At 41.9% G+C, this 24,771-nt stretch overlaps 2 protein-coding genes across 12 annotated transcripts in view; one reads left to right on the top strand and one right to left on the bottom strand.

Moving 5' to 3' along the window:
• SYBU (syntabulin) overlaps window positions 1-2,433 on the top strand; it is a 45,892-nt gene extending 43,459 nt beyond the window's left edge. For all 7 annotated transcript variants that reach the window (XM_088675836.1, XM_035125119.3, XM_035125117.3 and 4 more), the window contains one exon: window positions 597-2,433. In XM_088675836.1, the coding sequence (XP_088531962.1) occupies window positions 597-1,692 (1,096 nt within the window). In that variant the 3' untranslated portion in view covers window positions 1,693-2,433. The remainder of the gene's footprint in view (window positions 1-596) is intronic.
• A 3,689-nt stretch (window positions 2,434-6,122) lies between these two features.
• Window positions 6,123-24,650, bottom strand: EBAG9 (estrogen receptor binding site associated antigen 9). 5 transcript variants are annotated; one of them, XM_035125305.3, is made up of 7 exons: window positions 24,128-24,650; window positions 15,266-15,363; window positions 12,772-12,850; window positions 12,485-12,643; window positions 11,314-11,421; window positions 9,680-9,771; window positions 6,123-6,634 (listed from the first exon to the last, which is right to left on the bottom strand). In XM_035125305.3, exons 2-7 carry the CDS (start codon window positions 15,346-15,348, stop codon window positions 6,514-6,516), a joined length of 642 nt encoding a protein of 213 aa, XP_034981196.1. In that variant the 5' UTR covers window positions 15,349-15,363; window positions 24,128-24,650; the 3' UTR covers window positions 6,123-6,513. The 5 variants fall into 5 exon arrangements, with proteins under 5 accessions (XP_034981196.1, XP_088531967.1, XP_034981194.1 ...); XM_088675841.1 differs by having other exon boundaries at window positions 9,680-9,800; window positions 24,416-24,650; XM_035125303.3 differs by having other exon boundaries at window positions 24,416-24,650.
• Window positions 24,651-24,771: the final 121 nt, after the last annotated feature.

The following is a 24,771-nucleotide window of genomic DNA, read 5'->3' as shown; positions in this document are numbered from 1 at the left end:
TGACAACAAGGAGTCCATCACATTGGCTACCCTGGGTGAATGCATGGATGGCCTTCCAAACATTCTTCCCATCTTCCTGGATCATTGGCCATGCTGGCTGGGGGCTGATGCAAGACAGATTTTACCCCCTCCAATCTGCCCCAGAGACTTGGAGAAACCCTCCAGAACTGATTTGAAAGAAGGGGGCAGGAGATTGCAGGGGGTTGGAACTGAAGGGGACTTTCATTCCCACCACATTGGGTTTCATCCATAACGTTCTTGCTTAAACATGAGGTCAGTCAATGGCCCAAGAAACAGTTTATACAGTATAATAGTTTTGTTGTTATAAAAGCCAGTTTCTTGATATAAGGGTATCTCTTTACTCTACCACAGGAGTAGGTAACATGATTGTCAGAGATTATGGGACTTGTAGTCCAACAGTATCCAGAGGAGTTAACCATGTCTATGAGCTGACCATGTCTGATTCAAGCAGAAAACCTCTAGCTTTCTTCACACATCTTGTTCACCATATCTTTTCCCTCCTAGCTTGGTAACCTCAAAAGGGCAGGTTCTCCTCACAGAAAATGATGCCTTGTTTTGTTTTGCCCTCCATTCAGAGAAACAGAAATCAAGGAACTGAAATCTCAACTTGCCCGCATGAGGGAAGACTGGATTGAAGAAGAGTGTCATCGGGTGGAAGCCCAGCTTGCCTTGAAGGAAGCAAGGAAGGAGATCAAACAACTCAAGCAGGTTATCGAAACCATGAAGAACAGCTTGGCTGAGAAAGACAAAGGGATTCAGAAGTATTTTGTGGACATTAACATCCAGAACAAGAAGCTGGAGACCTTGCTCCAGAGCATGGAAATGGCACAGAACGGCTCTTGTCACGAGGATCACAGCCTAGATTATGTGTGTGGGTCACCTGATAAGTCTTTGACTCCGAGTGCAGCCTACTCCAAAATGGCTGACAGCATGCTCATGGAGGACCACTCTGTGGAGGATATGGCAGATAGTGGTGTGTTGCTTAGTGATGACGTGGCCAATGGGAACGATGTATTTGAAGAGACGGCGATGGACGCCACACTCGAACTCTTTACACCTTCCCCCTTAAACCATTTGGATCTCGTTAAAAACCTCACAAATGCCAAAGAAGAAGATGACAGCCACAGCCATAGTTTGGCAATGGAGCAGGCAGTTCAGGCTGATGTGTTGCTGTACAGCTCAAGCATGGAGCAGCTGATCCAGAACATATTCAAGGCGCACGAGGGACGCCCCATCAGCCCTTCTTCAGCTTCGAAAGAATCCGACGGATCTGGTCTCGAAAGCATCACAGACTTGCTCGTGGACTTGACTCCATGCGATCCGAATTCCGCTATCCTTTTATCCCCGCTGGAGTCGGCACACGATGCTGTGGATTCTAGGTATTACGAGAACAGAGTCATGAAGGAACTGGACTTCACAGACTGTCACGCCGAAGGCTTTGGGAATGTCACGAAGTTGTCCGAGAGGAGCGTTGTGAAACGATACTGGAGCAGCAGCTTCTTTGTTGATGCTTTGGCCGTAGCTGCTCCCATTCTGCCAACGGTAATGTGGATGTTCAGTACTCAGCGAGGAGGGACTCACCCCGTCTACAATTTCGGAGCATTGCTTCGAGGGTGCTGCTTGGTCGCCTTGAATTCTCTCCGCCACGTGCCCATCAGCGTCAGACCCTAGAGGGACTTCTCCTGTACAGTTGTGCCAAGAGGCTGAGTTCTGGTGGGTGTGGTTCTGGTTGCGTGAATATAATGTTGGGTTCTGTCCGTCCTGCTCCTAAATGTTTGATTTGCACTATATTTAGTTGAAAACATGTTCATTGTTTGAAACTGAAGAAGAAGAAGAAAGGCTATTGGTGGCATGGAGACTTTCTGCCGCTAAATGTAAACGCAAGTGCATTTTTTAAAAAAGAGAGAGAAAAAGCATGCTAAGCACTTCTCGTTCTGTCGTTGGATGTGTGGATTGTGATACCAAATTGTTTTCAGATGGGAGGGGAAAGTACACTCTTACAAAGGCAGCTTACATAAGCCTCGCATGTATTGTCTGTATGTGCTTCTTCGTGGTGCTTTAATTATGTAATCGCCCCCAGCATTCCACTGATCCTGTGTACAAGGGGACCATAAACCAAAAATTAAAAAGAGAGGGGGAAATGTTATTGTAGGTGGGTGGGTGGGTGGAGTCTTGAATCTTGTTATTAACCACCTTTATAAATATGATTGTGAATATATTTTATGAAGTCTGTTCAAAGTCTTAAATGAAGTCTTACTCGGAACGTACTGCTGTCACACAAGTGTATGGAGGAATATTTTAAATGTATGTGTACTAACTTATTTTTTTTCTTGTTAAATAATCTTTTAAGGAAAAAGAAGAAGAAGAATGCTTTATAATCACAAGTTATAAGTAAAGCATGTTGAAACTGAACTGGGGTCTGTGATTTAGCTGGGCATGGATCACTGCAAGAAATCTGGGTTACAAGTAGGGAGTACACAATGTGTAGCCAGGGGTCGAGGCCCACAAGGTGTGCTTGGACTACAATTCCCAGCAGCACCGGCTGCCATGCTCAATGGAAGATATGGTAACCTTAGGCCCTCCCACGGTTGGTTTGTTTCATGAAATTTATACACCACTTGAATGCAAGAAACCCACAAAAAACCTGAAGGTAGGATTGGAATCAATGTAATAATACAGTAACACCCCCCCCCCCCCCAGTTCCAGTTCCCTGCCGGTGGTATCAAATGCCAATGATCAAGATCAAGAAGCAGGAACCAGTCACACTCCCCCTATCCTGCTCTCCATCAAGGCAACCAAGGGCAACTTAGCTCCATGGCCAGGACTAGACCCAGATTGGGATGGATCGAAATAATTATGTCCTCCAAGATTGCCTGCAGCTGCCTGACCACAGTCCTCCTCTCAAAAGGCGGTATTTGCAATTGGCCATTAGCTATTCCAATCCAAAGGATCCAGGGATGGTGAGATTTATAGTTCAGCAACATCTGGAGGGCCAGATCCCTCACATCTGGCAAGTGGTCAGGGAAGGCTGGTGGCACTCAACATCTGGATGTCCACAGACTCCACAGCCATAGTTTTGGCACTTGTCAATCTTACCGCTTTTGCTCATCTTGAAGCAAAGCAGCATACAGGTGCAGTTACTGTTCCTATTGCGGCCAAAGAAGAGAAAGACCTTGTTCATTACCACTTATTGCATTCAGCACCCGCCCTCGTCCTTACCACCTTCAGGTAAATTAGGCTTGGGAAGCTTGTGAGTTGTCTACAGAGATGCAAGGAGTTTAGCAGCTGAGCTAAGGACAGGAAACATGGGTATGAAGTGGGAAATACAGTGGTATCTCGGGTTACAAACTCTTCAGGTTACAGACTCCGCTAACCCAGAAATAGTACCTCGGGTTAAGAACTTTGCTTCAGGATGAGGACAGAAATCGTGCTCTGGCGGCGCGGCGGCAGCAGGAGGCCCCATTAGCTAAAGCGGTGCTTCAGGTTAAGAACGGACCTCCGGAACAAATTAAGTACGTAACCAGAGGTACCACTGTATAGAATGATGTTTTGTGCAAAGGGTAAATACATGTGTGCATTGAATTGAACTTTCCTCCTGTGCCCTTAAGTCAAAACTTGGGATATTGGAAGTGAGTCCTGCTGGAGCAAACAGCATCTTAGGGGATGGGAGGTGCAGGGAAAGGTAATCAGTGAGCATGGGGACCACTTGGCATTCTTCGTTGCTTCCGCTCATTTCCCCATCCTTGCTCTGTAACCACTGCCCTGGTTCTGGCTAGCCTAATAAAATCCTGCTAAAACCAAAGGGGAAATTCCTTACCCAGTTCTGCTTACAATGACTGAGGCAGATAAAGCGGGTTTGTGTGGTTCTAGTCACACTGTTGAATTCATTTACTTTATAAAGCTGTCCTCATAAGAGGAAGTTTCTGGACAATTCTCAAAGCAAAAAACAAACAAACAAACCCCACCCCACTGTAAAACAATAATAGGTATGACTAACTAGGTGGGACTGTGAAAGGGAATAAATATCTCTTTCAGACCAATGCGCTGAAGATGTACTTTCTTATTAAAGGACAATGTCTGTCTCTCCACACCATCCCATAAAAGCCACTTTTATAACAGTTCATTTTTTTCTTTTCCTTTCTAAGAGACTGTCTACTGAGTGGGTCAAGCAGAGAGTGTAGCCAAACAGCATTCTCTTAAAGCACGTAAGAAACAAATTCCACTGGTTTCGATTATTTTATATTCAGCAAATATTCATACACATCCTTCATGTACAAAACCCAGAGTTTGATTACCCAAGTAATATAGCCACTTGGACAACAAAAACCAATAATCATTATATTGGCCAAGATATTATTCAGGGACCCTAGTCTAAACTATTTACAACTGAAATCAATTCACTCCTTTGGGTAAAACTATGTATTGGGACTGTAAGATTTAATCTATTTAGTTGGTAGATAACTAAAGATTTGGGAACCAATTTCACTCTGAGGGCAAATTAATTGGGGGATAGACTGATTAAGGGCACATTTCTTAGGTGTTGCTGTAATAGAAATGAAAAAAATGATTCTTTCTAAAAATTGCTGTGATCCAAATAAAATTGCTACTAAATCACATTAAAGTAATTACTGACAAATGCTTACATATTTCCTGTAATGGGTGACTATCCTGCTTATAAAGGGAAAGGGAAAGAAACACTGGACGGTTAAGCCCAGTCAAAGGTAACTATGGGGTGCAGCACTCATCTCGCTTTTCAGGCTGAGCGAGCCGATGTTTGTCCAAAGACAGCTTTCCTGGTCATGTGGCCAGCATGACTAAACTGCTTCTGGAACAACGGAACACCGTGATGGCAGCCAGAGCACATGGAAATGCTGTTTACCTTCCCACTGCAGCGGTACCTATTTATCTACAGTACTTGCACTGGTATGCTTTCAAACTGCTAGATTGGCAGAAGCTGGGATAAAGCAACGGGAGCTCACCCAGTCATGCATTCGAACCACCAACCTTCTGATCAGCAAGCCCAAGAGGCTCAGTGGTTTAGGCCACAGAACCACCCATGTCTCTGCTTATACACTCCCAACATATTTGATATGGAAACCAACCTGAAAAATAGGGCCAGTGATACACATTAAAATCTAATGTAGGAATCTTACCTCCGTTTATCTACACAACAAAGGTAAAATGTAGGCTGGCCCTCGGCACAAGCACCAATGCTCCTGTTTCAGAAGTGGCAAGTTAAACATGGAATGAGTTCCTAAGCAAGCAACCTGGGAAAACAGGAGTCCATATAAGTTTTTCCAGCTGCCTTCAGTTTTGACAAACAGCCCAAGGATTGGCTCAGCATGCTAAATTAAGCGATACATACTAGAGCAATTCATTCCTGTGCAATCAACTGCCCATTTTTTCCTTAGTGAGGCCAGCTTCAAGTTGATCTGACAACTCAATATTTCCATGTGACACACTCTTCAAAGTTTTGGATGTTTGGCATAGATGCAATAACCCTTCATTACCAGGAAAGGAAAGGCTTCTTTGCACTTGAGCTGGAAGAAACCTGATCGCATGCATTGGAGTACAGTCCATCTGGCTGCCGGGACTTACACAATTGCCTCACTCCTGAGACTTCAGCATATCAATGGAGTTTTGTGCCCTTAAAACTTGGATTTCAAAGTTCAGAAGCAGCCAATGATCTATTAATCTGCATAAGCAATGCCTAGATCATCACCCAAGCAGTTCTGGAATTTTTCATGAAAGCAGGCAGACACCTGTTGCCTATGTTTGGGAAGTAGAAGTTGCTATCTCAGCTTAACCTTCCAGCAGGGCTTTTGTCTTGGGAGTTTAAAGATGCAAGAAAGCAAACATCATCACAAGTACATCGAACAAAGCAAGATGATAGCAACATCTTCTTGGAACACTTTTGCCTGAAGCCATTATGATGCATCACAGAGAAACAAAAAAGTTATCTACACCATGGCTGGCCTTAAGCAAATTATCCTTCTACGTATGACACCGTCAGCTTAACTGGCTTCCCTAAAATTTATAATGAGGCACTTAGTACTGCAGTAAAGGCAGGGTTTTGTGAAAACAAGCAGTGAAGCAACACGTTCTTTAAAATTATTTAATTACACACCTTTCTCGTAATAAGCATAATAGACAATAGAGTAGATTGCCATCATTCAATTATTTACACCCTTTTTCCCTTTAGCTTCAAAACAGGCAGTTGAAGAGTTTATGAAGTAGCAGCTCTTCTCGCAGTGGGAGTGCACGGGGATAGGGCTTCTGCAGGAAACACTGTCCCATCTTGATGGGATTAAATGGGATGATGCTGTCGTTGTTTGAACTGTCCAGTTGCTTTATGGAAGAACCAACCGTCTCTTCCAAGATGGCTTTGAAATAAGTAGTGAGCTGGAGTTCAAAAAATACTGAAATCAATACAAAATGATGAAGCTGAATTCTCTCCCCACTGCTGGCTCCGTGAGACCAAGGCAAATGATGTTAGGACAGCTTCACACCAATTTTATTTTGTTCTTTCTTCATTAACCGCTGTGCTTCTTTCTCCATTTTCTTCCTTTGTTGCTCAGCTGCCCTTTTTTCCCTTTCTGCTATTTTCTGCTGCCTGCAATTTGACAAAAAAAAAATAGAATGGCATCAATGGATGCAAAAGATGGAAATGACTTTCCATCTAATGGATGCAAATGCTTTCCATATACAGAAGGTGCACAAATACAGTGACACAGAATTAATGGCTGCCTGGGATGGGACCAATAGAGGCCTACCCACAGAATATAATCTACTTTCCAATACAATTTAGAGCTAAGCAATGTAACATGTTAACCAACGTAAGCTTGGTAAAACAGAAGTGAGCATTGTCTGAAGTAAAATTCACCCCTTTTGTGGCAGTTGGGTAAGATTTCGGACCATGTATTTTGACTATGGCATGAGAAACCACCCATGGCATTAACACTAATCCTCAAGAAACCAAAATATAAGGAACTACGATTGTTCTTTAATCAAGAATGGGAGAGGCTTAGATGTATACTGAGCCCTCTGGTGGCTAGGGAAGGTATTATTTTAAGGATTCAGTATTTCTGACAATTTAAACTACCGGTATTCTCTTTTGCCAAGATCTCATACGTATACAGTTGTACCTTGGTTCTCGAACGCCTTGTGACTCGAATGTTTTGGCTCCCGAACACCACAAACCCTGAAGTAAGAGTTCTGTGAACTTTTTTTGGAAGCTGAACGTCTGACACCCTTCTGCGGCTTCCGACTGAGTACAGGAAGCTCTTGCAGCTAATCGGAAGCCACGCCTTGGTTTCTGAACGTTTTCGGAAGTCGGACAGACTTCCGGAACGGCTTCTGTTTGAGAACCAAGGTATCTTATAACGACCTTTCCTGCTCATCTTTACAGCCATACGTAAACAGCACTCATCAATGCTTCTCCACCAACCAGAATGGGATTTTGAATGAAACGCTGTAGCATTCTGTCCAGTACGCTTCAACATTTTTTTTAAAAAAAATTATGCTTCAACATTTTTATCAGCAACTTAGATGAAGTGGAATCCTTAGCAAACGCTGCTGATCCCGCCTTTCTTCCATCATGAAAGAAAGATGGTGTACATGTGGCTCCTAGGCAGTTGGCCTCTTGTGCCTACAAACCACACTATTTGGGTTCTTGTGCTGACTAAGTATGCAATAGGAAGGTATGCAGAAGCTGTCATTCATAAACTCTTAGCTGAGTTGGACACTGAATATGGGATTTTCTCCACTTTTCATTGATAAATAGTATTTTTTTAAAAATTAAGTGAGCAAATAAAAGGGTCTCCATTCAATATATTTCCACTGGTGTAATGAAACTTATTCTCCGCCCTCTGCACACCCCAAAATATGCTCTAGAAGGGCTCTCAAACATCTGGGGATGGGCGGAGAGAAGAGGAAGCCCCGCTGCATGCATGAAAGTTCATCATGCCAGCAGAACTGAAGCACTGCATACGGTCCATCATTTTTATCCTGATTTTAAACCAAATCTGCAAAAGCGGATTGTAGAACAAAATAGAACCAAACTATAAAATGTTCAAATTAAGTGCAGAAAACAGCCTTAAACAGAAGCAATCAAATGCCTGGGTGAACAGAAAATTCTTGGCCTGGTGCCTAATGCTGTGGATGTTATAAGTGAGCAGCACTGGGAACAGCATTCCAGTATTAAATTCACAAAAGTGTTGGGGCTTTTCAAATTGCAATGATTTTAGTGTTATGAATCTTCACAGTAATTGTATTGCCTCTTTATACTTGGGGTTTCTGTTTACAGTGGTACCTCTAGCTACGAACTTAATTCATTCCAGAGGTCCGTTCTTAACCTGAAACTGTTCTTAACTAGAGGCGTACTTTCGCTAATGGGGCCTCTTGCTGCTGCTGCTGCACCGCCAGCACACAATTTCCGTTCTCATCCTGGGGCAAAGTTCTCAAATCGAGGCAACTTTTCCAGGTTAGCGGAGTTTGTAAACTGAAGCGTTTGTAACCTGAGGCGTTTGTAACTCGAGGTACCACTGTATTTTTTAATTCTCTTATATGAATGCTGTGCTCAGTACAGTTAAGAGCTTAGGTGACCTTAAACTTGCACACTCCCCACTCCCTCTGGTGAGCGGCTTTCCTTTTCTACTCACCACAAGCCAATTTCAAACCCTGGCTTATGAAGCTTGCTGGTTTCTATAAGCCACAATTAAAATTTAACTACAGTTCAGGATTCATGTGTAATGAAACACCCGCTTGAACATGCTTCTGTTCAAAAACAAGCAACAGGTTGCATCCAGTGTTCTGTGCTAATCAGTCTACTGACGTAATTGTTGCATGCACTGAAGTTCACTGTGCCAGTGAAAATGGCCCAATAGCTTCCAATAGCTCATGACTGTATCAGAAAAGGAAAAGGGGTGGGGGAGGAGCATACAAGCATTCATATAACAATGAACTATAGCAGGCACCCCCAAACTTCGGCCCTCCAGGTGTTTTGGACTACATTTCCCATCTTCCCCAACCACTGGTCCTGTTAGCTAGGGGTCATGGGAGTTGTAGGCCAAAACATCTGGAGAGCCGCAGTTTGGGGATGCCTGAACTATAGCTTAGTGTTACATGTAAACACGATTAAAAGTGCATCCTTCCTGAATCAATGCCTGCTAGTTAACAGCAAATACTTGCAGTACAGTGGTACCTCGGTTTATGAACACAATTGGTTCCGGAAGTCTGTTCATAAACTGAAGCGCTCATAAACTGAAGCGAACTTTCCCACTGAAAGTAATGGAAAATGGATTAATCTGTTCCAGATGGTCCACGGAGTACTTAAACTGAAGCGCTCATAAACTGAAGCGAACTTTCCCATTGAAAGTAATGGAAAGTGGATTAATCCGTTCCAGATGGGTCCACAGAGTACTCAACCTGAAGCGTACTTAACCCGAAGCATGGGTGTAATTGGTTCCGGAAGTCTGTTCATAAACTGAAGCGCTCATAAACTGAAGCGAAGTTTCCCATTGAAAGTAATGGAAAGTGAATTAATCCGTTCCAGATGGGTCCGCGGCGTTCATAAACCGAAAATTCGTAAACCGAGGTGTTCATAAACCGAGGTTCCACAGCCAATTCCAAAGCCAATTATAAGATTGTGCAAATTTACCTAAGAACCTCTTCTGCTTGCCAGGAGGCATCTTCCTCTTCTTCCCAAGCATTTCTGTTTTCCTGCCATGTCTCCAAGTCTCCCAGTTCTGGCTGGAAAAGGACAAGAATTCAACACACATCTATAGAGAGAGAATCAACTTGCTAAATCTCAGAAAACTATTATTCCACATTTGGGGTGTGTCATCCTATTTATAGGAATGGAATCCTAGTTAGGCAACAGCAACTCTACCACTCTCCACAGTGCTTAATGAAGACAGCTATGTGTTGAATGAACTTCCTATAACACAGAAGCATTTTCTGCTTTCTAGTGCTGGCCAAGACATTATTAATTCCTTAATTGTACATACATCACTCTTCCATGTTCCTGCCACACTAGATTGTAACATTCCCTTTGGAAACATCTGTCTAAAACTCCTGAAGTTTTTACTAGCAGACAAAGCAAACTATCACAGATGTCTCTGTCACATCCTAGTTTTTACATACATGAAATCCTAAATTTATGTCAACCAAAGGCATGATATATAGGATTGGATCCAGAAATGTTACCAAGAAAGGGGGTTAGCACAAGGTGAGTATTCTTGCTCCTCCTCCCTCAGCATCTTCCAAGGATTAGGAGCACCCTGCTGAATGGGGTGGGCTTCAGAACAGGGGGAAAGGGAGAACTGCAGAAGTCCTCAGAGAAGGTGCTTCCACCTGATTTCCCCTCAGCTCCCCCACTGAGCACAACACACCCTATTCAGCAGAGTCCCCTTGACACCTATGGGAGCCTTTTGGCAGGCTTGGGGGGGGTTGACAACCACTTCCTTTTATGGGCAATTGTCTATTGCATCACATCCTTTTCATGGGGGGTAGTGGAGAATTACCACATTTATCGATAGAGGGAACAAATGGATGCACTGGTTTAGTTCTTAATATTGACAGAAATACTTGTTGCATGTAATAGGGCAGGCATGTCCAAAGTCTGTTTCAGGGGCCTAATCCAGCCCACCGGTCAGTTTAATCTGGCCCCTGTGGCAGTTTATTTCCTTGGGTAAAATCCAATAACAACTTCAATCCTAAAAAAAGGTAAACACCTTTGGTCGGCCCTCACGCATGTTCCCTTAATCAAATCTGGCCCTCTTTGAAAAAAGTTTGGACACCCCTGTAATAGGGGCTAAGGGGGAAGTGAATGAATTGAATCAATCCTACAATTTGAAAGCTGGGGGAGCAGACTGGATCAGCCAATACAGCAGCTGGGCTAACATAATTATACCCAGTGCCATGGAGAACAATAAGCAGGAAAGAAAGTGTAGTGAGCAATGCCAGAAGCTACTCTACAACAAGCCACCGAAATAGCTGGTCAATGCTTGGAAGGATGAGGCTTTGGCAGTTCAACCATTTGTATTTTGCAATTTAGCAGGTCTTTTGTATTATGGGAGGTAGGAGTACAGGTAGGAGTGATATAATCAACAAGTTTCAAGATGCACTCTTTAAAACAAAGTGCTGCCTTTGGAAATCTGGCACTGGAAAGTACCCTTAAGAGACATTCCAACCATACAACCTGCCTCTGAAAAAGCAAAAATAGTTACAGATTCTTCTGAGAGAAAACATTATCTAAACACAGAAAGTGATGAGTACAGAGAAGATACTTACAGATTGATGAAGAAAAGGAGTGTCTTGTGTAGCTGCTAATCTGCTAGAAAATCCTGCATTGACATCCTGGTTCCCAAAACTTAAGGGTTCACGTTTTTTAACAATAATCTGAAATATAACATTGGAGAAGAAAGAGAAAACATATAATAAATACCTCCATTATTAACAGAATGAATTGCAAGATTTTCAGCTAATTAACCTACTGTGGCCGCAATGAATCATGCCTCATGATAATATGATATCTGACTACTTGACAATAAGGTACAGACTCACACCTGCACATCTGTGAATTGGAATGAAACTCGGGCACACAAGCATTCCCACACTTCCCAAACAATGAACTACTCTGCATGACCTTTAGATGTATGCTGCTCACTCTCCCTTCCCAACCTCTTGCAGCCAAATGATCAGAAGCATCTCCTTCCATTTTTTAAATATGATTTACCATTATGTCCAAACTTTGGTAACGCTGGTTTAGAGTTTACTAACTAGAGTTTAAACAAACTAGTGTTTCGCATGTTTGGGCAAAACAGAGCCCCATGGCCTGCTTTAAAACAGAAAAGGTGCTTATGATTTCCTCTTTGTGCATACCAAGGAGGAGAAAAGAGACAGAACCAAAGCTTATGAAGGCTCGTGAACCGAGTCAACGCTGCTCTGGAAAGCTTAATTGCACCAACTCCCTTGGTATCATACTGTTGCCAGTAAACATACAAGCCAGTCACCTGATTACAAATGCCGTTCTAGTAAGCTTCCTCCGAAGACTCCGAAATTTGAAACAAGCAGCAATAATGTAACTATTCATGCTGCTGTACTTGTAGCAACCCAGACTAGCCAGTTAAGAGATCAAGATGGAGTATTGTAACACTTTTAATTTTGCATGTTATCCCTCTGCCATATGCAACCATATGCAACTAAAATGCACCGGAACAGCTGATTCACACAAAGAATTTTCCTCTGCACCAAATACTAATAAGGACTACTTTATAAGATGTTACATAATGTTTGGTTACAGGTAGGTAGCTGTGTTGGTCTGCCATAGTAGAAACAAAATAAAATAGAAAAATTCCTTCCAGTAGCACCTTAGAGACCAACTAAGTTTGTCATTGGTATGAGCTTTCATGTGCATGCACACTTCTTCAGATGTTTGGTGTTATGCATGCTTGAAACCTACTTTCTGTGTTTTCCTTATTGTTGGCGTCATGTCCTTAAAATAGTCAGGCTCCATTTCTTCCAAACCATTTTGCTGATTGGCCACATCGCCATTGCCACCTTCAATCTTCACGCTTGTAGGTGCATCTTCATCCCACGAAGTCCAGTCTTCTACTTCTGACTAAAGATGAAAACAGTGAGACTTCAGCTTTCTATTTGCAGCTTGACACTCATAAACAACAATCTACCGGTATATTTGACTGAGCCACTTGGAGTTATTGTTCAATCACGGACATTTAAAGGGATTACCTGCTTTGGAACCAACGAGTAATCCACAGTAGTTGGTAAAGTTATTTGATCTCCACTAAGTTTTCGCCCTCTTCCAGTCCTGAAAAAGAAAGGCAGAGATCTTCTTAGCTCTGAAAACACGAACACTAAGAGCTATTGGTGAGGCTAAATATGTTAAAGAAAATGATTGAACGTAGCTAAGTGAACATGTAGTGGATTGAAAAGGTTAGTAACTTTTGTGTGAACAAGCAAAGATTAATAGCTGCTTTTGAAGAAGTTCTGGTCTATATCTTTATCTTAATTTAAACCTCCCACTACTATCCTAGTTGCTGTAGATGTCTCTCAGCTGATCATGTGATTTCCTTCATAAGAATCAACATACCTGACTACTTCTCACCTGCTTATGTATCTGTGATTTGGAAGGGAACACATACAATGTGATGCCATCTAGATAGTATGGACTACAATTCTCTTTGACTCCAACTATTGCACATGCTGGCTGGGGCTGATGGAGTTAGTGTCCATACCATTAGGAGAGCATCTTATTGCCTTCCCCCGCTTTACAATATATAAAAAGAAGAGGTCACTTCCTTTTCCGATTGCTCTTCCTCCTGTGGAATCTGGCCATTAAAATCCTTGTGTTGGTACATTAACTGAAGCAGTAGCCTGTATAGTTTCTCTGTACCAAAACACAGGTACTGAAGTGTGTAAAGAACTTTGAACTTTGAAGAGAGAACCGTGCCTGGAAGACACAGCTTCGAGTCTTCAGTTTGATAAAGTCTTGCTAAATTTCTTGAATTATGCAGCCCAAATGGATGGAACAGTGTTTAACATTCTTTATTGCATGCATGCTTCTCACTATTTATATTTTGAGGGTGTGTGTGTGTGAGAGAGAGTGAGTATAAAGCCAGAGGCAGCAATAAGGGAGGCTTGCCAGGAATGGGAACTATGCTGTAACTACCAAAATCTTCACATGGACTGCACTTTTGTTTTCTAATTTTTAAGTGAAGTGTTAATACAGGTAAACTCGAAAAATTAGAATATCATCGAAAAGTGCATTTATTTCAGTAAGGCAACTTAAAAGGTGAAACCAATATATGAGGTAGATGCATGACATGCAAAGCAATATATGTCAAGCCTTTATTTGTTGCAATTGTAATTATTTGTCGTTAGGAGGGTCAATTATAAATAGAATGTAATTAATGAAATGTAATAGCGATTTTTATTTTTGTTTATTTTTCTATTATTGTAACAATTTGTTTTATTACTGTGGAATTTCCAAAAGAAAGCATTTGTAAAAATTAAAAAAATTAAAAATAAAAAGTTGCATTACTGAAATAAATGCACTTTTCAACGATATTCTAATTTTCCGAGTTTCACCTGTATTTTCAAGGTTCAATCTTGAACCAAATTAAAGTTCATAGAACCACTACTGAATGAACACTACAGAAGCAACAAACATACCTCTACATAAAAGAGTAGTAGAGGGATAGCTCAGTCGGTAGCATGAGACTCCTAATCTCAGCGTCATGGGTTCAAACCCCACTTTGGGCGAAAAATTCCTGAATTCCAGAAAGTTAGACTAGATGATCCTTTTGGTACCTTCCAATGCTATGATTCTATCTGCATGCCTCAATTTGTCCATGTTTTTTTTTTGGGGGGGGTACAGATAAAGATTAACTGGCCCCTTAGACCAGTGTAATTAGTGCTGCACAGACTTTCTGAAATTGTTTCTATTTGATGTTTATTTATAGTGTTATCTAGCTATGCTTATTCATCAAGAGGAAAAAATATTGACTATGCAAATAACAAACAAACAAATATTGACGACAGAAAATCCAATCACATGAATACAAGATCTTGTTAGCTCTGGTAAGACCCACTCCTGAAAGGTATTGTGACACCTACTGCTCCCTGGAACTGCTTAACTTTGTCTCTAACAAAGAATGGAAGACTTTTTACCCTTCTCTCTGTACTTAGGAATTTATCTATTTAATTAATTCCTCCATAGGAGCCCAGGACGGTAATGCAGATATGTCAGCTAATTTAAATGACCTTATCATGCATTCAAAGGTGTGGACTCTGGCCCACAAACACTAATGCCACAGTAAGTGGCTTTAAGGTGTCGCAGCATTCTCTGTGGCTTTTGCAGCACAGCATTTCGTTTTTTCCAAAGAAATGTTTACATCGTTAGCTTCTATGTTGCTAAAAGTGTCATTTCAAACCAGAAGAAAAATTGTTCAACATTTCTACACCAGAAGTTTCAGAAAAAAGTTATATAGATGACATGAAAAAGAAGAAGTGAAAGTTATTTCTTTAAAACAACTGCCATGGCTATTTCTTAGTAGACTAAAGAAACTCTTTTCGGTAAAATTCATTTAAACCTGTAACCATGCAAATCAAGGCAAAGCTTTACACAGCCTGAAATTAAATAAGAAAACAAAGTTCTTCACAAATGAAAAGGGGAGAAAACCTTACAATTAAACCAAAATCACATGCAAGAGAAGCTATTTACCTGCATATTAAGCGCTTAAAAAAAGACAGTACTGCCGCCAGGCAGGTACAAATTTTAAAAAGACGGAACTGTGTAATGGCCATGGTGAAAGTCTTCACCTGCAAAAGAATTAATACAATTATGCTGACATGTATTACACAACTTTTTACTACCATATGGATGCAGGAACAAAGCCAGCACATTCCCACTGCCTAAAACACTCTTTGGCTGTAACATCCAAACTAGGCCTAGGCAGCCCTTCTATGTTTATGCTCACTGAATTCATGAGTTTACTCCCCCCCCCCCCCCAGGTCACCTTCAAGTCTTGCTTTTTTACCAAGGAAAGCAGATATTAAGAAGCCAAACTATAAGCAGCCTCTTGAATTGAATAGGTCCAGGGGAGAGGTGGGTTCTCTAAACTGCCTGATTCCACATCTTGCCTCAGAATCTGCTGCACCCAGTGGCAGAACTTAGGGTGGAAAGAGTGTTCTTTGAGGACTCAGAGGCATGGTGGAAGAGATAAGTTACTCTTCTAATTACCATCTAACCATTGCAATATACCACGATGTCTGAAATAGGGGAGGGTGGCTGGGCTGTGGAGGGAGGGACAAAGAGGAAAAGAGGACTGAGGCAGCCCACTTGTTTGAGCAAAGGCACAGGCAGGCAGGCTTGCAGCTTCGGCACAACAGGAACCGCTCTTTTTTTAAAGCACTTCGGTCCTTCCCAGCAACATGCATGGCTTGATAGCAGGACTTTTCGCTGCACACGCCGTGAATCTGCTGTTTTCTAGAAAGTGTGGCGTGTGCTGCAGCCAGATCACACTCGTCCCTCTCAGTGGCTGAGCTGCAGAGGGAGGGAGGGAGTGGGCAAGCATTGGGCAGCCTTGCAGGGCACAAGCGTCGCCTGGGAATGAAACGCACTGCGGTGGTGGCAGCTGGAGAGTGAACTGGGATTGGCCAGCTCAAAAATTCGGAAACCGTTACTGCAATCTGAACTTCAAACCAGTTTTCAACTGATGTTTTGATATACATTATCACCCATCCCTAGCTGGAGCTAGCCTCTCCCCCCACCCCCCACCCCAAGCTGGTAAATCTTCCTGCCAAATGGCTGTTTCAGCAATGCCCAGAGCCCTGGAGGATGACAGCCAGGAGATGGACAGCCACCTGATGGAATGGGTTTTGGTTCCTGGACCCATTCGCTAATGAGTCTGGCGGCATCCAGACTGGCCCTGACTAGATCATTCCTTCGACAAATTCAGGGAAAGAGCAAGACTCATCTCCCTGAGGGATATTGCCTCCATGATAACTGTTGCCTCGCTGCCCTATTCTAGGGGGGTGGGGGGAAGTGATGAGCATAGCCCTCTCCCCAAATGAAGAGACACCCAGGTGGGTGGGGTTCCCAGGAACCAAGACGGTGCAAGGAGTTAGTGAAGCAACAGGGAGACAGAAGAATCAGCAGAATCAACAAACCGAATGGCTGATAGGAATTAATGAAAAAAGGACATGGAATTATATGGCCATACCTGCCCCTAAAGTAGGCAAGACAGGAGGAGATTGCTCTCATCTAGTGTGGGCACAGTGATTTGAAAAGTCAAGTCCTACATCTGGACTAAGTAGGAAGAGCAATCCTTATCTTCTTCTGTCATGGGGGGGGGGGGCGAGGAGGAAGATTCAGAGTAAATAAAGCCAACAACAGTGCAACAACTTAAGGGGGGAGAATCATTATTAGGCTGTTAGGAGCTTTGAAATTTGTTTTCAGTTCTAGTAGCTAAGAGTCGATATACGTTCCTTTATTTTTTTAATTTTTGAATGAATGTTGTGGCAGTTCATAGAACTCTATTTTAAGCTTGATTCTTCAGGCTTACAATTGTGCTGAATAGAAGGAAATGTGAGTAAAATAGGAAGCCTCTGAATTGTCATTATTATGTTAGCCATATAGAACAGATGTTACCTTTCATAGTGTTTTAAATTTAGACCATTTCAACTGAATGGTTCAATCTACTTTTTGTGTATTATTGAGTGCATACCAATAGCTATCATTTCAATGATTTGCACAATTCAGGAAGCTTTTGAATTTGAGCTGGCTTCTAGCAGTCACAATGAGGGACAAAGCAGGGAAACTATATCACTATTTGTTTTAACAGGTTATATAGTTAATTGGCATATAATCAGTGGCCTAGATATTTGATAAAACTTTTTGTATACCCCAACAAGGCTTACATATTATTTCTATTTTTTTTACATGTGATAATTGACATTTCTAACATACATCTTTATTTGATTAAGCCTTTGCACTTCGCTCCCTAAGCCCCACAAAGATAATTTGGAATAGGACACTTAAATAAAAATGGAAAAACTATAATCTAAGTGTGTGTTTCTCTTCTTTATCAAGTTCCACAAATAGTTCAGTAACTGCAGCATCAGGGCATTCAACTTACTATTAATTTTAAAAGTCACAAAAAATTACTAACCTGCCTGCTTGCCCACACAAACCTATGCTAGTAACTTGTGACGCATTAACAGCCTGAAGTGAACAAAAGAACCACCTCTCTGCCCCGACAAAATTTTCCCTGCATGGAAGCAATCCTTACTTGCCATAGTTTATCAACTGAGTGACTATTTCAACATAGTTTATCAACTGAGTGAGTTTCCACTGCACTTCAACAGGGATTCACAAGAAGCTAATCTGAATTTTTAAAAGAAGTTTATACTAATTAATGAAAAGTCAATCATACACTCTGTTTTACATTTGATTCCTTAATGCAATGAATAGTATTTTTGTTCTTTCTATGTCTGATTCACAGACAGACTTAAACTGGAAAATACAAATATGAACTTTCTCCTGTACTCCCACTCTGTAAACATACAGCTCATAACGCTTACCATTCTGGCTCTCATCAAGAGTTTATTACAGTTCAAAACAGCCACTGTTACTTCCACCATGAAGTCTGTTAACCCTACATTTTCTCACGATATGCAACACTAAGCCTGCAATCCTGTACATATTCACATGGGAATAAAAGTAAGTAAACATGAGCAGGGATTGAGCTGCCAGCAACCATCAAGGAATTCTTTCAGACCTAGAAAAATAATTCTCAGATAATAACTATCACCATTTCAGCTTCAACAGTGCAATTTTGTGAAATAATTGAGAGTCCTGCAACCCAAAATCTATTCTATTATACAGAAACTACTGTATAGTCCTCCCAGGAGCTTTACAGCATATTTGGAATTTTGTTATCTAACAAGGTCTTGTCTGTATGTCACAATGCCTATATATTTTTTTATTCTTGCAAACTTTATATAGGAATTGCATTTTATGACCACAAATAACTTTATTAAGACAGCATGAGGTTGAAGCATATCCTCATATCCCATAATATACCATAAGTGTGCATAATATATCATAAGTGTGCTGTAAATGGCAAGAAGAACAGAAGAGTAAATAACATGATGGAAGGCAATAGTGGCAGGCAGGCAATCCTGTCCTGTTACTCTCTTGCCATGAAGAAGAAGGGGTTACACATGGAACTCCAACTTCATCCACCAACCTTATCTACCTGTAGAAAGTTCTGTCAAAGGCACAGCAATGAAGTTTCTAAAGACATTTCAAAGTACTGTGAGATTGCCAACATTCCCCCTCCCTCCGGAAGGTCACCCCTCTTTTTTCAGCCAAGCACATAAAGCTGAATTCACACAAGTTAAATAGTTGTAACTCAACTGTACAAGGGTTTATAAAGGTCAGTAAGGAAAATGTATAAAGAAGCTGACCATGCACATATAAGGTGTAGCAGGACAAATAACCCCTCTAAAAAGATATCTGTAGATTCGAAGATCTAGGCTCTCCTGGACTGGAGTTACCGGTAATGTATAAAATAAATGGAAACCAACCCATGTCAAAAGCATTATTTCATTCACTTCAACTAAGTATGCTTGTATTATTATATTTACTACAACGAAGCATGCCTAGGTTTGGAGGCCAAGAGAGAGGAGTTCTCCCTGAGAAAGAAAAAAAGTTTATCTTCACACTTTGGGTTGAATCCAGTGGCTTTTTTTTTCTTTAAAAAATGTTTAGGGGTACTCTCATTTTGACTCAAGAAAAACACCATTTTATAGTTAAAATCGGGGAAAATAAATACAGTAAATGGACAAAAGTACAAAGATTCACAAAATGTTTAGGGGTATGCGTACCCTTGCGTACCCCCAGGGAAAAAAAGCACTGGTTGAATCTAACAAAGTTATACTTAGTGTAGAGCTACTAAATTCAATGAACATGGCTAACCTAAAACTGTTTATTTCTACAGACCTACTTCAATAATGATTTAAGCTCAGGCATCCCCAAACTTCGGCCCTCCAGATGTTTTGGACTATAATTCCCATCTTCCCTGACCACTGGTCCTGTTAGCTAGGGATCATGGGATTTGTAGGCCAAAACATCTGGAGGGCCGCAGTTTGGGGATGCCTGATTTAGCTGGATACAACCCACAATTCTTCCCCCACCCAAAAAAGAAAGACAAAACAATTTGACACCAACTGAGAACCGGGGGGGGGGGGATATAACCCTATAGTAACACAGTTACCTCAATAAGCAAAGGGTTCACATACACCTAAGAGGATGGAAACAGAAGTGGTAATTTAGGTGATCCGTATCTTCTCAGGGATAAATTCAGTATCTATTAGTAACGGACGTTGAAGCAATACCCTGAAAATCACAAGGCTTCAAATGCATTCTGCAGAGTTAACAAGCATGCAACTGTTAAATGCCATGAAAATAATCTCTCTCAACCAAGAGCTCCAACCAGTTACAGCAACCAGATAAGAGTGGCATTATAAAATAAGAACATAAATTTAGAACAATCAGACATTCATGATGCTCCTCCCCCTTACCTGGCTACTAATGTACACTGCAATGAACTAGTAAATACTAGAAACAAACAAACAAAAATCCTTCCAGTAGCACCTTAGAGACCAACTAAGTTTGTCATTGGTATGAGCTTTTGTGTGCATGCATACTTCTTCAGATACCATAAATACTAGTACTAACTTAAGTTCTGGAGCTAGCATTTCTCAGAGTATGTAAAAAAAGGGCTGAAAATACAGCATCTGTCTCTGAATAAGTCCTTCTACCTTCTTCCACAATTTAAAGACTCACCACTGCAAGGAGGTTGTCCTACCATGTACCTTAAGCATACTGTATCTCAGATTAAGTGAGCCCCTGTCATTGAATCCTAGCTCCCAAGAGAACATCTGGCTGCTACTCAGAAAGTTAATGGTTTGAGCTCACCCAGAGACAGCTGTGGGCAGGACTCCTGCATTGCAGGGGGTTGAATTGTAAGCTGGGTCTCTTCCAACTTACAATTCTATGATTTTATGTCCACCAGTCTCATTATTATCTCCTCCTCCTCCTCCTCCTCCTCCTCCTTCTTCTTCTTCATTCTTACGCTACTTTCCTAGATTGTTCTGAAGTGAAATGGCCCCTAACTCTCTGCACAAGTCCTCACAAGTCATACCTCAGGTACGGTATGTAAGAAAAGTTCATCTTGGTTGCCAAAGCAACACACAATTAGTGCATTCTCTCCAGCCTACTCACTTTTGTCCCTTCAGTTAAAACTGAAGTCTTTGGCCTATAGTGTTTGCCACCCTTTTGGACTTCCCTTTGTCATCTCAGAAACCAGACAACCTCTTTAAGATTGTCTGTTGTAGGTTGTTTAGAGAGCTAGACTATATGGTGGCCACGTTTGTTGATGACACCAAATTACATGGGGTGATTAAATGAAAAGGGATAATAAAGAGCTCCAAATAAAGAGTTGAATGGGCACTAAAAGGGAAAATGGGGTTTAGTTAAGCATGAAGTGATGCACACTGGGGAAGGAAATCCTAGTTTCATATATACAATGACGGGGTCTGATCTGGTGGCTATTACTCAGGCAAGCAATCTTGAAGTCATGTCGAATTATGAAAAAGGCAAAATCCATGCTGGGGATGAATAGGAAAAGTATTAAAATAAAAAGACCAATATCATAATGGCCTTATACAAATCTATGATCAAACTTCATATGGAATACTGTGCACAGTTCCAGTCACTGCATCTTGCTGAGGTGGAAAAGGTGCACAGAAAGACAACCAAAATTAGCAGGGGCCTGAAGCAACTCCTCTAACAAGTGAAGGACGCAATGGTTGGAGCTTTTTCATGTAGAGCAAAGATAAATAAAGGAAATATATGATAAGAGGTTTGCAAGTTATGCCTTTGTCCCAGTAAAAAGAAAGGAGACTTTCAAAGTATAGGCATTGCCCCTACTTTCTGCCTGTCCTTGTTATCTGGTTTACCGCATTTAGCTATATAGAAATCCTTCTTTAGCACTATAGTACCATACTTAATTTGTTAAGAGCAAGGGACAACCCTTGTCAATTAAGAGAAAATATGGTTCATAACCCCTCATTCTCATAAGAGAGTAAAGGTAAAGGACCCCTGCATGGTTAAGTCCAGTCAAAATTGACTATGAGGTGCTATATGTGGACAACTGTATTATCCCCATTAGCCACTCTGCCAGATAGCTTGGAAATTAATCTAGGGGCCAAAAGGTGTTTTGCTTTTTCAAAGTGATAAAACATATAGATTGAATATAGCAAACACTTAATTTTTTCAATACAAGTAGTAATCATGACTACATACCCTAACGTATGTCTCTTGTGGATTTTCATGGGTGCAAAAAAAAAAAAAAAATGTCACAAATGTCAACTCATACTGCTCAAAAAATGGCTATTCCTCAAACAGCAACTCCCACCCATGTCCAGCATTCCTAATGTGTCACAACCAGAGTGAATCAAATGCATAAAGTAGAAACTTTGCCTTTTAAATGTCAACGGTGTAATGTTCAAGTTGTTCGATTTAAATGGAATCTAAAATATATGACCCTGCATTTAAAACAAAAAATCTGGTAGCCACAATTACCAAGACCCATGAGTGATAGCTAGTTTCCCTTCCAAGCAACATCAAATTCCATTGAGCTCACTGGGACTTGCTTCCCAGTAAACATACACATGTTTGGGTTGCAAATATTTCTAGAAACAAAGAGTTAAGACTTGCAACAAAGTAACTGTTATGCTTATCCTAAAATTTTAACTGCCAATATGACATGCCCGTGACTTAAGAGTCAATCTCATAACTCAAACTTATTTAGAATAGAATAATAAACTATACAGCTCGAGGTGCTATTATGAATCAAATCTAGGGGAACAGGCATGCAGTAAAGACATCTGGGCACTTGACTGAAGTCTCATTCCGTATAACATGCATTAAATACAGCAAAGGAGCTTCTCTCTGCATCTCACATGATCAAGGTCATTTCTCCCTATCTCTAGATATAGTTCTCATAATTTGTGATACCAGAAACTCTATTTCTTTGAAGAAAAAGGCAATCTCACAAGTAATGCATGTATGTAGGCCTAGCAAAAGTTCAAAAGAACAAGAGGAACTATAACTTATCTAGTGATGTACATCCCTTAATGCTTGAAGTTTTATCTATGGTAGCTGCATATGTCAGAGGGCACCCCAAACTTTTTAAAAAGGTGGGTTTTGGTTCCAAGTGGCAAGCACTGTTTTACAAAGAACTACAAATATCACTAGCATTTATAGTACTGTACCTGGTTTACAGCAGCTTCCAACTTTTACTCAACTCATTCCCACAAAAGGAAAACCAAGCTTATCAATTGAACTTCAAAACGAGATTATGGCCTTTGACTCAACTACAGATGCTAATTAACTAACCGGTGCCAGGATGTTTACCATAAACACCGCTAGATTGCTGCAACCCTGTTTTCCACATGTTTACACTTTACTGTCATTATCCCTGCCTCTATTCCTTCCAGTTTAATTTTCCCACTGACCTCAGAAACTAACATATTGAGAGTGTATGTGTGTGTGCGCGCCCCTGTTTACTTGCACTATCTATCAAGAGACTTTTAACCAGAGGTTGGATGGACATGTGTTGGGGATTCTTCAGTCGCAATTCCTGCATGGCTTTGCCTAAATTTAAACCCCACTGGCCTTCTACCCTTAGCATCGCAAGATTGTCATGAGAGTGCTTGGACTAAAATTGTCCACCGAAAGCTTCACTTTTCTGGTTTATCACCACAACAGTTACTAACACTGGGCTTCAGCAAAGCAAATAATTTAATTAGACAGCACCTATATTATATCGAGAGACAGAATAATTTGGCCACAATAAGGAAATTTTGTCCATGGTATGATTATTTTCTGCCTAATCATTTTGACACTTTGGCATTCTATTTGCAAAATTTAACAATTCCAAAATACAGATGCGCTTTCACTTTCGCAAGATTGAATATACTGCCTTTGGCTGGACTTGAGGGTCGATTTCAAAAAATTCCACCGGAAAAAAGGTTATGTCCATGTGGAGATGGCAGCATTGCGTCAGTTACTCATGTGCTTCTGGCTTGCACTCTTTATAAAGATTTGAGGGCCGGGGTTATTACCCCTCTATTATTGTCCACGCTGGGTCACTCAACCACTGCTACTATGTCTTTCCTTTTAGCAGATCGAGATGATCAGGTGACAGCAAAAACTGCAAGGTTTTTAGCAGGCGCAATTATAATAAGATTTATTATTTGATTACTGATGTAAAACCCCAAAATGTATTTTCTATAGCTAAGTTTCTACCTCTATATTCAGTACATTTTATTTTATTGCTATGGCTAGCGGCTGATGCAAATAAAGATTCTTCTTCTCTTCTTTCTCCCCACCCCCCTCATAAAGCAGAAAACATATGCCCGAATGAAGCTCCTTTTTTTGTAAAAGGGGTGCCGCAGAACACCTCCCGCTGGCTTTCCACAACAACCCCGCGAGGCAGGCTGCGACTCTTACTTTACAAGGTGGGAAGGGGAAAAGAACACCTTTTGGGGGCTTCAAGTTGGAACTCCTCGCTTCGGCGGAAGAGCCGCCACTGGGAAGCGGGGGGGGGGAGAGAACCGCGGCTGGCCAACCAGCGGCCGCCCCATCAGGGCTCGCAGGCGGGCCGAGGGAGGGACGGGGCCCGCCTGCTTCCTCTCCGAGCCGGGGAAGTAGCTGCCCAGTTCACACACACTCACACACACACACCCCGGGACAAGCGGCTCCAGGGCGGGCAGTGGCGGCTCCCCGGCGCCCGCTCACCTTGTCCAGCGCCGAGCGGGAGAAGAGGCAACACGACGGCTGCGGCGCGAGCCGAGGGGGAGCCGCTTCCCTCGGCGACCGCGGGCTCCCTTCATTCAAGGGCGGACGCGGCCTCCCGCTCAGACGTGGCCGTTGCCGCCGCTGCTGCTGCCGCCGTTGCCATTGCTTGCTTCCCTCATATGCCGTCGCCGCCAGCCCGGCCTTGCTGTCACCTGGGAGACCCGCTCGCGAGCTCGGCCCCGCCTCTTCCGGCCGCGCCCCACCGTTCTCGGCCAACCAGGCGCAGAATAGCGAGGAGGAAGACGGGAAGCGGAAAAGGCGTTTTGCGCAAGCGCCTCATTGTGCTGTCGCCGCCT

This window comes from Zootoca vivipara, chromosome 8 (assembly GCF_965207765.1).
Source record: "Zootoca vivipara chromosome 8, rZooViv2.hap1.1, whole genome shotgun sequence".
NCBI lineage: Eukaryota > Metazoa > Chordata > Lepidosauria > Squamata > Lacertidae > Zootoca > Zootoca vivipara.
Note: the sequence above shows the minus strand (reverse complement) of the source record. Positions and strands in the feature narration are given on the sequence as shown.